Raw genomic sequence first — 14652 nt, 5'->3', positions numbered from 1 at the left:
ACTTCGGCGATGTCATTTACAAAATAGCCTCCAACACTCTACTCAGCAAATTGGATGTAGTCTATCACAGTGCCATCCATTTTGTCACCAAAGCCCCATATACAACCCGCCACTGCGACCTGTATGCTCTCGTTGGCTGGCCTTCTCTACATATTCGTCGCCAAACCCACTGGCTCCAGGTCATCTATAAGTCTTTGCTAGGTAAATCCCCACCTTATCTCAGCTCACTGGTCACTGTAGCACGTGCTCCAGCAGGTATATTTCACTGGTGATACCCAAAGCCAACCTTTGGCCGCCTTTCCTTCCAGTTCTCTGCTGCCTGTGACTGGAACGAAACGCTAAAGTTGGAGACTTTTATTTCCGTCACCAACTTTAAACATCTGCTATCTGAGCAGCTAACCGATCGCTGCAGCTGTACATAGCCCATCTGTAAATAGCACACCTTATCCCCATAATGCTATTTTTTTGGTAGCTTTTTTGCACCCCAGTATCTCTACTTGCACATTCATCTTCTGCACAACTATCACTCCAGTGTTAATGCGAAATTGTAATTTTTCCCTAATCTTACTACATTTACACACACTGTACATAGACCTTTTCTATTGTGTTATTGACTACATTTGTTTATCCCATGTGCAACCCTGTGTTGTTTTTGTCGCTTTGCTTTATCTTGGCCAGGTCGCAGTTGTAAATGAGAACTTGTTCTCAACTGGCCTACCTAGGTAAATAAAGGTGAAATAAAAATAAGACCTGCGCTTATAACTTCAAATTATTTTTCTAAAAGATGAGGATGTTTTCTTGGGGGAGGTCGGGCAATGTAATTATGTCCATGAGAACAAAACATCACATCTGTAATTTTAATCCCGTCCGAATCTGCCATGCAGTGGTGATTTTAGCATGTAAATCTCTTTGGGGCAAACCCCAATTTATTTATTTTTTTAGATGCATGCCAGCAAAGCCACCACACAACACTAAACAATACATTAATTAGATTATAACAGTAACAAATGGTGCCCACAAAATGTTACGGTCTTCATAAAGCTGTCACAACAGCAGAGTCCCAACAGCAGTCCCAAAACCTCACCACTGCCCCAGCTGGCTATTCAGCCTCATTTACTGCCTTTAAAAAAAACATAGCTGATATGGATGACTTGCTTAAACAAATGTGTTTTCTACGGTCAATTGAGATGTACAAACTATGGCATAACGGGACGACGAGCTTATGAGGCAATCTGTAGTTTTTCGATTAAGACAGTAATGAGCGAGCTAGGACACGTAGTCGATATAACTATTTGTTCAGCACTTTTGAAAAGTACAGAGACTTAATTCAGAACATGGACCGTTTTTACAGTATTCTCCCTGTACACCAAGTCAGAACCGTAGGATAAATGAAGGGGGCATATAAGCAGAAAATGAAAGCTCTTACAATATTCAATCATTACATTTTTCTGAAACAGTCTATAAGATAGAATTGCACCACCAAGTCAGAACAGTAGGCTAAGTTATGAGGGGGAAAAGGGACCAAATGTATCAGGGTGAGGCAACTTACTACACAACATACACCTAGTATTAATTTCTTAGCTACGGTATACATAAACTTAGCAAAAAATAACGTCCTCACACTGTCAACTGCGTTTATTTTCAGCAAACTTAACGTGTAAATATTTATATGAACATAAGATTCAACAACTGAGACATAAACTGAACAAGTTCCACAGACATGTGACTATCAGAAATTGTCCCTGAACAAAGGGGAGGTCAAAATCAAAAGTAATAGTCAGTGTCTGGTGTGGCCACCAGCTGCATTAAGTACTGCAGTGCATCTCCTCCTCATGGACTGCACCAGATTTTCCAGTGTTTGCTGTGAGATGTTCCCCTGGAGTTCCTGGACATTTCTGGGGGGAATGGCCCTAGCCCTCACCCTCTAATCCAACAGGTACCCAGACGTGCTCAATGGGATTGAGATCCAGGCTCTTTGCTGGCCATGACAGAACACTGACATTCCTGTCTTGCAGGAAATCACGCACAGAACGAGCAGTATGGCTGGTGGCATTGTCATGCTGGAGGGTCTTGTCAGGATGAGCCTGCAGGAAGGGTACCACATGAGGGAGGGTCCGTCATGGTCTGTCGACGATAAACGCGAGTCTGACCATCACCACTGGTGAGAGAAAACCACAACTTATCACAGAAGAGCACTTTTTGCCAGTCCTGTCTGGTCCAGCGGCAGTGGGTTTGTGCCCATATGCGACGTGATGTAAGGCAGGTCCTCACCAGACAACACGCCCTCAGTTCAGCCTCTCTCAGCCTATTGCGGACAGTCTAAGCACTGATAGAGGGATTGTGCGTTCCTGGTGTAACTCGGGCAGTTGTTGTTGCCATCCTGTACCTGTCCCACAGGTGTGATGTTCGGATGTACCGATCCTGTGCAGGTGTTGTTACACGTGGTCTGCCACTGCGAGGACGATCAGCTGTCCCTCCTGTCTCCCTGTGGCGCTGTCTTAGGTGTCTCACAGTACGGACATTGCAATTTTTTGCCCTGGCCACATCTGCAGTCCTCATGCCTCCTTGCAGCATGCCTAAGGCATGTTCACACAGATGAGCAGGGACCCTGGGCATCTTTCTTTTGGTATTTTTCAGAGTCAGTAGAAAGGCCTCTTTAGTGTCCTAAGTTTTCATAACTGTGACCTTATTTGCCTACCGTCTGTAAGCTGTTAGTGTCTTAACGACCATTCCACAGGTGCATGTTCATTAATTGTTTATGGTTCATTGAACAAGCATGGGAAACAGTGTTTAAACCTTTTACAATGAAGATCTGTGAAGTTATTTGGATTTTTACGAATTGACGTTTATTTTTTTGCTGAGTTGATCTACCTGTCATATTACGTCAATTATACAACGGCATATAAGACATTTTTGTAATCACCTTGTTGTGCAGTGCTCACTTGAACAGGAAGGTGGCGCGGCGGTCCTTCATGGGCAAAGTTTGTTATCAAAGTCTGGCATTCTCTGGATTTATGGTGCTTTCAAGACAGCTGATCTTCAGGTCGGAGCTCTAGAAAGAGGCCTGAGTTCCCGACTTGGAATTCCGAGTTGGATAACCGTTCAAAAAAAATTTCCAGTCGTTGCTTGTCCCCCCCACCCCAAGTTCCCAGTTGTATTGAACTGAAGTCCGAGATTTCCCAGGTCCGAGTTTACAGTTGTTTTGAAGTGGCAGAAGTCATGCTGGATTGACAGCATGGCCAATGTTGAATGTTTATCCTTTTAAGCTTGGTAAAGAGACTTGGACCACACATTCACTCCACTGAATAGCAGGCTAGTGATTGCTTTGCAATGCTTGCAGTTAGCCACTGATTACTTCCAAACCATAAATTGTTGAATTTGAGATTTCCAATTTGTTGTGTAATGACCAATGAGCACCGATACGTTTTATCTATAATTTCTCTTCATATGACAAGGATTGAATAGGATTTGCCAGTTAATTGTCGACTTGATTCATGATGATGACTGCTAGCTAAGATTTTGAAAGTATAATGTTGACATGATCAGTCCAATCAAAGCTGCTGTAGATATAACGTGATTTGATGTCATTTTGTCTGTGGCCAATGCCCTTGAGTCTTCTTGGAAGGGCACTTCTATTGTAACTCTATGGCAGCACACAAGGGGCTAGAATTCTCGAGCTCTACCTGTAGATTTTGTGGTGATGTAGTGTCCCCATGAGTGACAGAACACTGAGCCTATCACGGCGCAACTAGAGAACATTACCAACCCCTATGCTCCGTATTTTCCACTGGGTGCCTCACCACCACAGAAAGCACTGAGCTAGGCTGAAACAACTGCATTTTGGAGCTGCCTTACTCAAGAAAGCAAAAAAGAGACCTTGTTTGAATGCCGCTTTATTAACTCGTTTTCTTTGTCGTTTTTTTTATACATTGTTTGTAAACTGATATGTGATATGTATTAATGCTAAAATAAGATGCAAAACAGGCAAAACAATTATAAAATATATAGTTTTAGCTGAGCGGGTGGTCTGCCCCACCTACCCTGAATGGCGGGTCGCCACTGCTGCCTTGTCAGTAATTTTTACATGGCAGGAGAACAACAATTCCAGACAGAATAACCCACTGTTCTCTGATAATACGAGTCCCGTGCGAATTGACATCCCTGTGTTTTGAGAGAAATATCTGGAGTTTGACAGGTGTTGCTCGCGGTTTGCGCAAGAAAACAATAACTGATTGGTTACATTGAAATTTGAAGTGCATAAGCTATATATGAAGGGCCTACATGTAGCCCATCAACTTCCACAGTGAATGCTTTTGTTAATATATTTTGTACTTAATAATTGAATATTGCCAAATGCATCAGTAAAACATATTGAGCCTATTTAATGCAACCCTTGGTGTTAATAGATCGCAAAGCAGCATACAACTGACCTACATGTTTGGAAATAATAAGTATGTTTTCTCATCTATAGCCTTAAATGCATCTCAAGTGCAATTGCGCTGTTTAGCTCACATCTGAATGCTGGGAAGCATTTAGTACGTACTGCGGGTCGCTAAAACATCCTAATGAATATGATCACACTTCCTCAATTCAAATATTATGGCCACACTATACCAAGGATGTTTTGGCATAGTGTCACCAGGATACATGTTGAAATACTGTATCTTCACACCTAGAATAAAAACCTCCAGGCTTCTGTCATAACTGCCAAAGAATTACAGGAGGCAGTTTGGAAAAAAACTAATCCCGACCGAATCGTCCTCTGGATTAACGGACATTCTAGAGTTATAATTAACTAATCAACGTTCTCTAGTAATACTAGTCCCGTGCGAATAGGTCTTTGATCTCATGCATGCGATGCATACGTGCCACGTTAAGAGAGCAAGGGTTAAGGGAATATGGAATGTTTTTCCAAAACAAGTGAGGGATTTGGAACTTTTCAGTCAGAAACTGCTGTGATTATGTTGCAGCTTCAGCAACATGGACAGGCAGATAAACACTGTTGATGTTCTGTGGTGGTTGCTACAGTAGGGAGGAGAGAGAAACAACGGGTGCTTGTCACACATTCACTTTCTTTTTGTTTTTACACAGCACAGCAAGCCTGAGCACGGCCCGGCACAATCAAATCAATTGCTGGTCGTATTATTTAATCAAACAGTGTGCTTAAAGCATCAGACAAGCTCAGTAAAAATAGTTGATTTGATTAAAACACATAGGATCTGTCAATATATGGATAAATACACGTTTAACATTTTTGTTCAATCGATTGGTCGAAAGAACAGACGACTCTTGGTTGACCAAGATGTTTTTTAGTCTGGGACAGCCCTTGTGTACTCATCACGTGTCTGCGTGTGGGTCCTCGCAGGCCAGTGTACGTGGCGGCGGTGCGGCCCCAGTCCAAACACATCGTGGTGATAATCGACCACGGAGTGACCATTACAGAAACACAGCTCCAGATTGCCAGAGATGCTGCCCTCGTCGTCCTCAACTCTATAGATGAACATGACAAGGTGAGGAGCTCTGCTCTGATTACCCAGCCCTTACTCCCCTCCTTGTAGCCCAATTCCCCAGCCTTTCTGAAACTGATGACCCCTGACAAACCATCCACGTTCTAGATATAACCACCCTTTCTCTCCCTCTGAAGCTAAAACATATTGTGCATATGCCCCGTGATTACAATCCCAAAGTGGTTGTTTATGTTGTCTGTGCATGTCCTCTTCACCAGGTCTCAATCCTGTCCTCAGCGGAGGCTGTGCGCTCCTGTTCTCTGGACCAGTGCTATAAGAGCTACCTGTCTCCTGCCACCAGCGAGACCAAGAGGAAGATGAGCGCCTTCATCACCAACCTCAAGGCCTCCGACAGCCCTACCCAGCATGCACTGGGCTTCCAGAAGGCCTTCCAGCTCCTAAGGAACACCAGCAACGTCACCCGGAAACTCACCAGTAAGAACAGGAAACTATGGGAAATGCAGTCCCTACGGGCCACTGATGCTACAGGCTTGTTCTATAGCAGGGGTATTCAACTCTTACCCTACGATGTCCGGAGCCTGCTGGTTTCTGTTCTACCTGATAATTAATTGCATCCACCTGGAGTCCCAGGTCTAAATCAGTCCCTGATTAGAGGGGAATCACCCACCTGGAGTCCCAGGTCTAAATCAGTCCTTGATTAGAGGGGAATTACCCACCTGGAGTCCCAGGTCAAAATCAGTCCCTGATTAGAGGGGAATTACCCACCTGGAGTCCCAGGTCTAAATCAGTCCCTGATTAGAGGGGAATCACCCACCTGGAGTCCCAGGTCTAAATCAGTCCCTGATTAGAGGGGAATCACCCACCTGGAGTCCCAGGTCTAAATCAGTCCCTGATTAGAGGGGAAGCACCCACCTGGAGTCCCAGGTCTAAATCAGTCCTTGATTAGAGGGGAATCACCCACCTGGAGTCCCAGGTCTAAATCAGTCCCTGATTAGAGGGGAAGCACCCACCTGGAGTCCCAGGTCTAAATCAGTCCTTGATTAGAGGGGAATCACCCACCTGGAGTCCCAGGTCTAAATCAGTCCCTGATTAGAGGGGAATCACTCACCTGGAGTCCCAGGTTTAAATAAGTCCTTGATTAGAGGGGAATCACCCACCTGGAGTCCCAGGTCTAAACCAGCCCCTGATTAGAGGGGAAGCACCCACCTGGAGTCCCAGGTCTAAATCAGTCCCTGATTAGAGGGGAAGAATGTATTAAAGCAGTGGAACTGACTTCCAGGTCCAGAGGTGCGTTTGAGGGTTCTATAGGGAATGCCAATTTGTCAGTTATGTGGCAATGAATGTGACTCGAGGTGGAGGATTTGTGAGATAAAGGATTTATGACCAAAATTTGTTTCTGATCTCTCTGTGCTTGTATGTTCCTGTCAGACACAGACATGGTGATCGTCTACCTGTCGTCTGGCATCACGTCCCGAGACGCATCGGAGCATGAGAAGAGAGACACCCTCCGTGTGGTCAAAGAGGAGAACCGCCACCTCAACAACTCCGTCATGATCCTCACCTACGCCCTCATGAATGGTAGGAACCCCCCACCACACACAGTTTGTTTATGATCGTAATCACCCTCCACCACACACGGTCATCTATGTTCAGAAATCACATTGAGAGTCACTCCAGCAAGAGAAAAGGAAATGCCTTGGTGGTGGCTGGAAGTGGCATTAGTATGTTTATAATGTCAATACAAATCCAATATGTTTTGTAATGTGATTGATGGTGTATCGATCCTGATTAGTAGTGGAATGTGTGTGTTATGGGTACTGCTGCTGGACCTACCCAGCCACCGGGATGAGGGAGAGGTGGGTGAATGGGGGCAGTGCAGACTGGAGAGGTGCTCAGGAACCTCAAAGGCTTTTTGTTTTCTCCTGTGTGTCTGTTATGTCTCTACCTCCCCCTCTCTATTGGCCCTCTTCACCTGTCTCCCCTCCCTCCTCCCCTTCTCCTCATCCTTCGCTCCATGTCCTACACAGAGACCCCTTCACAGTACATGCCTTAGCCTGGAATTAGCACAAATCATGTTCATTAGGAGATTAAAATGAGGGACAACTGAGAGCGCCTTAGTCTAAAGACATCAAAGGGTAGTGTGTGACAAAGGGGCCAGGGGCCGCTTGTTTAAAAGGGGCCATGATGAAAAGGATTCAGAAATATGTAATCATCTTGAGTTGATTAGCATAGCACCCAGAAAGCTTTTGTTGTGTAGCACATTGTGAGAAATGCATAGAGCTGTGTGTGTGTGCCAGGTGTAAGCTGATGATTGTTAAAGGTGACCAGTGGTCTTTTCTCCCACATCAACTCTGATGTTTGAACTAAGCATGTTTGTCTGTGTCTGTTTTTTGATGAAATGCTAGAACTAGAAGGGCCAAATGGTTGGAGAGTGAAATCTTCAGCTATGGACTGTATTGCCAAACCCTCTAGACTTCCCCCTGGTCTGTGACTGTCTAATACTTCCCAGTCCCACCTGCCTGATTTGTGAACCACGAACAAACTCAATCCATCTAAAATACCTTATCAGACATGAAGAACAGGAGAATGATTTAAAGATATACTTTAAAAGTAACCAGTAAATCACCCACAGAATCATGGATATGACAGAGAATATCATCGGCCAAACGTTCATCTATGGCCATTCCAACTATGACCTCTGCTGTCAGTTTGAGCAGAGCTGTATCCACACATACCAGGTTGTATGGACTTCTTTCACCTCCTGTTGACTCACTCCTGTCAATAGTGCAACATTCTCATGTGTGCAGCATCCTATTATTATCAGACAAGGCCCTAAGTATTAAGGCTTGACTTGATCCCCATTAATCCAATCAGTGATATGGCTGCCATGCATTCCATATTAAGCCCTGTCTTAATGCCAAATGTGCCCAGTGACAGCTGTCTGGGCAGCAATGTTGGAGAGATCATTCTAGGGTGTCCTCTGTTATAAAGTCAATGAATATTCTAGAGGACATTTTCTTACATTGATATCAGTACATCGAAGGACCTCACATCTATGTGTCTGTTCTATGCTGCTCTGCTCTGCTTTGTGCCGCTCTGCTCTACGACGGTACTTTGTGCCGCTCTGCTTTGTGCCGCTCTGCTTTGTTCCCCTCTGCTTTGTGCCCCTCTGCTTTGTGCCCCTCTGCTTTGTGCCCCTCTGCTTTGTTCCCCTCTGCTTTGTTCCCCTCTGCTTTGTTCCCCTCTGCTTTGTGCCCCTCTGCTTTGTGCCCCTCTGCTTTGTTCCCCTCTGCTTTGTGCCCCTCTGCTTTGTTCCCCTCTGCTTTGTTCCCCTCTGCTTTGTTCCCCTCTGCTTTGTTCCCCTCTGCTTTGTGCCCCTCTGCTTTGTGCCCCTCTGCTTTGTGCCCCTCTGCTTTGTGCCCCTCTGCTTTGTGCCCCTCTGCTTTGTGCCCCTCTGCTTTGTGCCCCTCTGCTTTGTTCCCCTCTGCTTTGTGCCCCTCTGCTTTGTGCCGCTCTGCTTTGTTCCCCTCTGCTTTGTTCCCCTCTGCTTTGTGCCCCTCTGCTTTGTGCCCCTCTGCTTTGTGCCCCTCTGCTTTGTTCCCCTCTGCTTTGTGCCCCTCTGCTTTGTTCCCCTCTGCTTTGTGCCGCTCTGCTTTGTGCCCCTCTGCTTTGTGCCCCTCTGCTTTGTTCCCCTCTGCTTTGTGCCCCTCTGCTTTGTGCCCCTCTGCTTTGTTCCCCTCTGCTTTGTGCCCCTCTGCTTTGTGCCCCTCTGCTTTGTTCCCCTCTGCTTTGTGCCCCTCTGCTTTGTTCCCCTCTGCTTTGTTCCCCTCTGCTTTGTTCCCCTCTGCTTTGTTCCCCTCTGCTTTGTTCCCCTCTGCTTTGTGCCCCTCTGCTTTGTGCCCCTCTGCTTTGTGCCCCTCTGCTTTGTTCCCCTCTGCTTTGTTCCCCTCTGCTTTGTGCCCCTCTGCTTTGTGCCCCTCTGCTTTGTTCCCCTCTGCTTTGTGCCCCTCTGCTTTGTGCCCCTCTGCTTTGTGCCCCTCTGCTTTGTTCCCCTCTGCTTTGTGCCCCTCTGCTTTGTTCCCCTCTGCTTTGTTCCCCTCTGCTTTGTGCCGCTCTGCTTTGTTCCCCTCTGCTTTGTGCCCCTCTGCTTTGTGCCCCTCTGCTTTGTGCCCCTCTGCTTTGTGCCCCTCTGCTTTGTGCCCCTCTGCTTTGTGCCGCTCTGCTTTGTGCCCCTCTGCCCTGCTTTGTTGCCGCTCTGCTTTGTGCCGCTCTTCTTTGTGCCCCTATGCCCTGCTTTGTTGCCACTCTGCTTTGTGTCGCTCTGCCCTGCTTTGTGTCGCTCTGCCCTGCTTTGTGCCGCCCTGCTTTGTGCCGCCCTGCTTTGTGCCTCCCTGCTTTGTTGCCGCCCTGCTTTGTTGCCGCTCTGCTTTGTGCCCCTCTGCCCTGCTTTTGTTGCCGCTCTGCTTTGTTGCCGCTCTGCTTTGTGCCGCTCTGCTTTGTGCCCCTCTGCTTTGTGCCGCTCTGCTTTGTGCCCCTCTGCTTTGTGCCCCTCTGCTTTGTGCCCCTCTGCTTTGTTCCCCTCTGCTTTGTTCCCCTCTGCTTTGTTCCCCTCTGCTTTGTGCCCCTCTGCTTTGTTCCCCTCTGCTTTGTGCCCCTCTGCTTTGTTCCCCTCTGCTTTGTGCCCCTCTGCTTTGTTCCCCTCTGCTTTGTGCCCCTCTGCTTTGTGCCCCTCTGCTTTGTGCCCCTCTGCTTTGTGCCCCTCTGCTTTGTGCCCCTCTGCTTTGTGCCCCTCTGCTTTGTGCCCCTCTGCTTTGTTCCCCTCTGCTTTGTGCCCCTCTGCTTTGTTCCCCTCTGTTTTGTGCCCCTCTGCTTTGTGCCCCTCTGCTTTGTGCCCCTCTGCTTTGTGCCCCTCTGCTTTGTTCCCCTCTGCTTTGCCCTGCTTTGTGCCGCTCTGCTTTGTGCCCCTCTGCCCTGCTTTGTTGCCGCTCTGCTTTGTGCCGCTCTTTTTTGTGCCCCTATGCCCTGCTTTGTTGCCACTCTGCTTTGTGTCGCTCTGCCCTGCTTTGTGTCGCTCTGCCCTGCTTTGTTGCCGCTCTGCTTTGTTGCCGCTCTGCTTTGTGCCCCTCTGCTTTGTGCCCCTCTGCTTTGTGCCCCTCTGCTTTGTGCCCCTCTGCTTTGTGCCCCTCTGCTTTGTTCCCCTCTGCTTTGTGCCCCTTTGCCCTGCTTTGTGCCGCTCTGCTTTGTGCCCCTCCTCCCTGCTTTGTTGCCGCTCTGCTTTGTGCCGCTCTTCTTTGTGCCCCTATGCCCTGCTTTGTTGGCACTCTGCTTTGTGTCGCTCTGCCCTGCTTTGTGTCGCTCTGCCCTGCTTTGTGCCGCCCTGCTTTGTGCCGCCCTGCTTTGTGCCGCCCTGCTTTGTGCCGCCCTGCTTTGTGCCGCCCTGCTTTGTTGCCGCCCTGCTTTGTTGCCGCTCTGCTTTGTGCCGCTCTGCTTTGTGCCCCTCTGCCCTGCTTTGTTGCCGCTCTGCTTTGTTGCCGCTCTGCTTTGTTGCCGCTCTGCTTTGTGCCGCTCTGCTTTGTGCCGCTCTGCTTTGTGCCGCTCTGCTTTGTGCCCCTCTGCTTTGTGCCCCTCTGCTTTATTCCCCTCTGCTTTGTGCCCCTCTGCTTTGTGCCCCTCTGCTTTGTGCCCCTCTGCTTTGTGCCCCTCTGCTTTGTGCCCCTCTGCTTTGTGCCCCTCTGCTTTGTGCCCCTCTGCTTTGTTCCCCTCTGCTTTGTGCCCCTCTGCTTTGTGCCCCTCTGCTTTGTTCCCCTCTGCTTTGTGCCCCTCTGCTTTGTGCCCCTCTGCTTTGTGCCCCTCTGCTTTGTGCCCCTCTGCTTTGTTCCCCTCTGCTTTGTTCCCCTTCCCCTCTGCTTTGTGCCCCTCTGCTTTGTGCCCCTCTGCTTTGTGCCCCTCTGCTTTGTGCCCCTCTTCTTTGTGCCCCTCTGCTTTGTGCCCCTCTGCTTTGTGCCCCTTTGCCCTGCTTTGTGCCGCTCTGCTTTGTGCCCCTCTGCCCTGCTTTGTTGCCGCTCTGCTTTGTGCCGCTCTTCTTTGTGCCCCTATGCCCTGCTTTGTTGCCACTCTGCTTTGTGTCGCTCTGCCCTGCTTTGTGTCGCTCTGCCCTGCTTTGTGCCGCCCTGCTTTGTGCCGCCCTGCTTTGTGCCGCCCTGCTTTGTTGCCGCCCTGCTTTGTTGCCGCCCTGCTTTGTTGCCGCTCTGCTTTGTGCCCCTCTGCCCTGCTTTGTTGCCGCTCTGCTTTGTTGCCGCTCTGCTTTGTGCCGCTCTGCTTTGTGCCGCTCTGCTTTGTGCCCCTCTGCCCTGCTCTATGCAGCTCTGCTCTATGCAGCTCTATGCAGACCTGCTCTGCTCTATGCAGCTCTATGCTACTCTGCTCTATGCAGCTCTGCTCTACGCTGCTCTATGCAGCTCTGCTCTGCTCTACGCAGCTCTATGCAGCTCTGCTCTGCTCTAAGCAGCTCTATGCAGCTCTGCTCTGCTCTATGCAGCTATGCTCTGCTCTACGCTGCTCTATGCAGCTCTGCTCTGCTCTACGCTGCTCTATGCAGCTCTGCTCTACGCTGCTCTATGCAGCTCTGCTCTACGCTGCTCTATGCAGCTCTGCTCTGCTCTACGCTGCTCTATGCAGCTCTGTGGTTCTCTATGCTGCTCTATGCAGCTCTGCGGTTCTCTACGCTGCTCTATGCAGCTCTGCTCTGCTCTACGCTGCTCTATGCAGCTCTGTGGTTCTCTACGCTTCTCTATGCAGCTCTATGCAGCTCTGCTCTGCTCTACGCTGCTCTATGCAGCTCTGTGGTTCTCTACGCTGTGCTATGCAGCTCTGCGGTTCTCTACGCTGCTCTATGCAGCTCTGCTCTGCTCTACGCTGCTCTATGCAGCTCTATGGTTCTCTACGCTGCTCTATGCAGCAGCAGCAGCATCAACTTGGAGATGCCTAATTACTGTGACTAAACGTGAACCTAGGTTACGTTGAATTTGACTGCCTTCATGACTCGTGGTCCATGGACCATGGTAATACGGTCACCACAACAGCTCTACTTCCATCCAAATCAAATGACATTTAGATTAATTTAACCAGGCCATTTTTCCACTTTGAAGTGAAAAATCTCAATGTGTACGTTTTTATTTTGTATTTTTGGGTGTCCTGTGTCCTGTGCATCAAACAAATACATGTGTGAACACAGTTTTTGAAATTGTCAACTTATTTTACAAGAAATAGTGAATCGTTCAATGGTTCCAATATATTTGAACGCATCTGCAAAACATCTGTAAAACATCTGTGTTGCTCTCTTCTTCCTCAACAGAGGGCGTGACGGGTCTGAAGGAGCTAGCGTTCCTGCGTGACCTAGCGGAGCAGAACTCTTTGAAGTACGGCGTCCCGGACCGCTCAGCGCTACCCGTGGTGAAGGGGAGCATGATGGTCCTGAATCAGCTCAGTAACCTGGAGACCACCGTGGGACGCTTCTACATCAACCTGCCCAACCGCATGATAGACCTGTCCTGCTTCAGCCTGCCCTACCAGGACCCCATGGGAGACGGTGGGTTTAGACACAGATCTAGGACCAGTTGGTCTGTTCTAGTCATTATGGTTAAGGCTAGAGCTGAGGTACAGGGATCTGATCCTAAATCAGTGGTAACGAATAGATGATGGATCTGTCCAGCTTCAACATGCCCTACCAGGACCAGTTCCTAACAATTGGTCCTGGGTCATGGCTGTTAAAATTTGGGGGAGATTATAGTTGGGACCTGACAACTGGTCTGGGACCAGTTCTGCTCTTATGTCCACATCACGTTTAAGGTTAGAACTAATGTACACTGCTAAACCTAAATCAGTGGTAAAGAAAATATTATTAACTGGATCAGATTGATTTGGGCTCTTGGTGATCAATCAGTGTCATGTAAAACTATCTGTCCTCTCCCTGCAGGTTTCATCATGACGGTGAGCCGGCCCTGTTACTTTGGCAACCTGTTGCTGGGTGTGGTTGGGGTGGACGTGAACCTAGCCTACATTCTAGAGGACGTCACCTACTACCAGGATTCCTTGGCCTCCTACACCTTCCTCATAGACAACAAAGGTGTGTCCTACACCTCCACACTTATCCTAACCCAGCACTCTCCTCGAGGACAACAACTCCTATGTGAATGTCTTGTCTCAGCCTTTTAGTTCTTCTGTTATTAGTGCTCTCCTCTCCAGGCCACAGTATTGTATGACAGAGTAGGCCTCTCTGGGGCATCCCAGGGAAGATAACATTAGTGCTCTCCTCTCCAGGCCACAGTATTGTATGACAGAGTAGGCCTCTCTGGGGCATCCCAGGGAAGATAACATTAGTGCTCTACACTCCAGGCCACAGTATTGTATGACAGAGTAGGCCTCTCTGGGGCATCCCAGGGAAGATAACATTAGTGCTCTCCTCTCCAGGCCACAGTATTGTATGACAGAGTAGGCCTCTCTGGGGCATCCCAGGGAAGATAACATTAGTGCTCTCCTCTCCAGGCCACAGTATTGTATGACAGAGTAGGCCTCTCTGGGGCATCCCAGGGAAGATAACATTAGTGCTCTACACTCCAGGCCACAGTATTGTATGACAGAGTAGGCCTCTCTGGGGCATCCCAGGGAAGATAACATTAGTGCTCTCCTCTCCAGGCCACAGTATTGTATGACAGAGTAGGCCTCTCTGGGGCATCCCAGGGAAGATAACATTAGTGCTCTACACTCCAGGCCACAGTATTGTATGACAGAGTAGGCCTCTCTGGGGCATCCCAGGGAAGATAACATTAGTGCTCTCCTCTCCAGGCCACAGTATTGTATGACAGAGTAGGCCTCTCTGGGGCATCCCAGGGAGATAACATTAGTGCTCTCCTCTCCAGGCCACAGTATTGTATGACAGAGTAGGCCTCTCTGGGGCATCCCAGGGAAGATAACATTAGTGCTCTACACTCCAGGCCACAGTATTGTATGACAGAGTAGGCCTCTCTGGGGCATCCCAGGGAAGATAACATTAGTGCTCTCCTCTCCAGGCCACAGTATTGTATGACAGAGTAGGCCTCTCTGGGGCATCCCAGGGAAGATAACATTAGTGCTCTCCTCTCCAGGCCACAGTATTGTATGACAGAGTAGGCCTCTCTGGGGCATC

General features: G+C 48.6%; 1 protein-coding gene across 2 annotated transcripts in view; it reads left to right on the top strand.

Annotated features, from left to right (window-relative positions):
• LOC139409477 (cache domain containing 1) overlaps positions 1-14652 on the top strand; it is a 132658-nt gene that overhangs the window by 83446 nt on the left and 34560 nt on the right. For both annotated transcript variants that reach the window (XM_071154671.1, XM_071154672.1), the window contains exons 6-10: positions 5366-5510; positions 5726-5942; positions 6897-7046; positions 12823-13056; positions 13444-13593. In XM_071154671.1, the coding sequence (XP_071010772.1) occupies positions 5366-5510; positions 5726-5942; positions 6897-7046; positions 12823-13056; positions 13444-13593 (896 nt within the window). The remainder of the gene's footprint in view (positions 1-5365; positions 5511-5725; positions 5943-6896; positions 7047-12822; positions 13057-13443; positions 13594-14652) is intronic.

The sequence above is a fragment of the Oncorhynchus clarkii genome, chromosome 5 (genome assembly GCF_045791955.1).
Source record: "Oncorhynchus clarkii lewisi isolate Uvic-CL-2024 chromosome 5, UVic_Ocla_1.0, whole genome shotgun sequence".
NCBI classification, from domain to species: domain Eukaryota; kingdom Metazoa; phylum Chordata; class Actinopteri; order Salmoniformes; family Salmonidae; genus Oncorhynchus; species Oncorhynchus clarkii.
The sequence above is the reverse complement of the archived record's forward strand: the minus strand, read 5'-3'. Positions and strand labels throughout refer to the sequence as shown.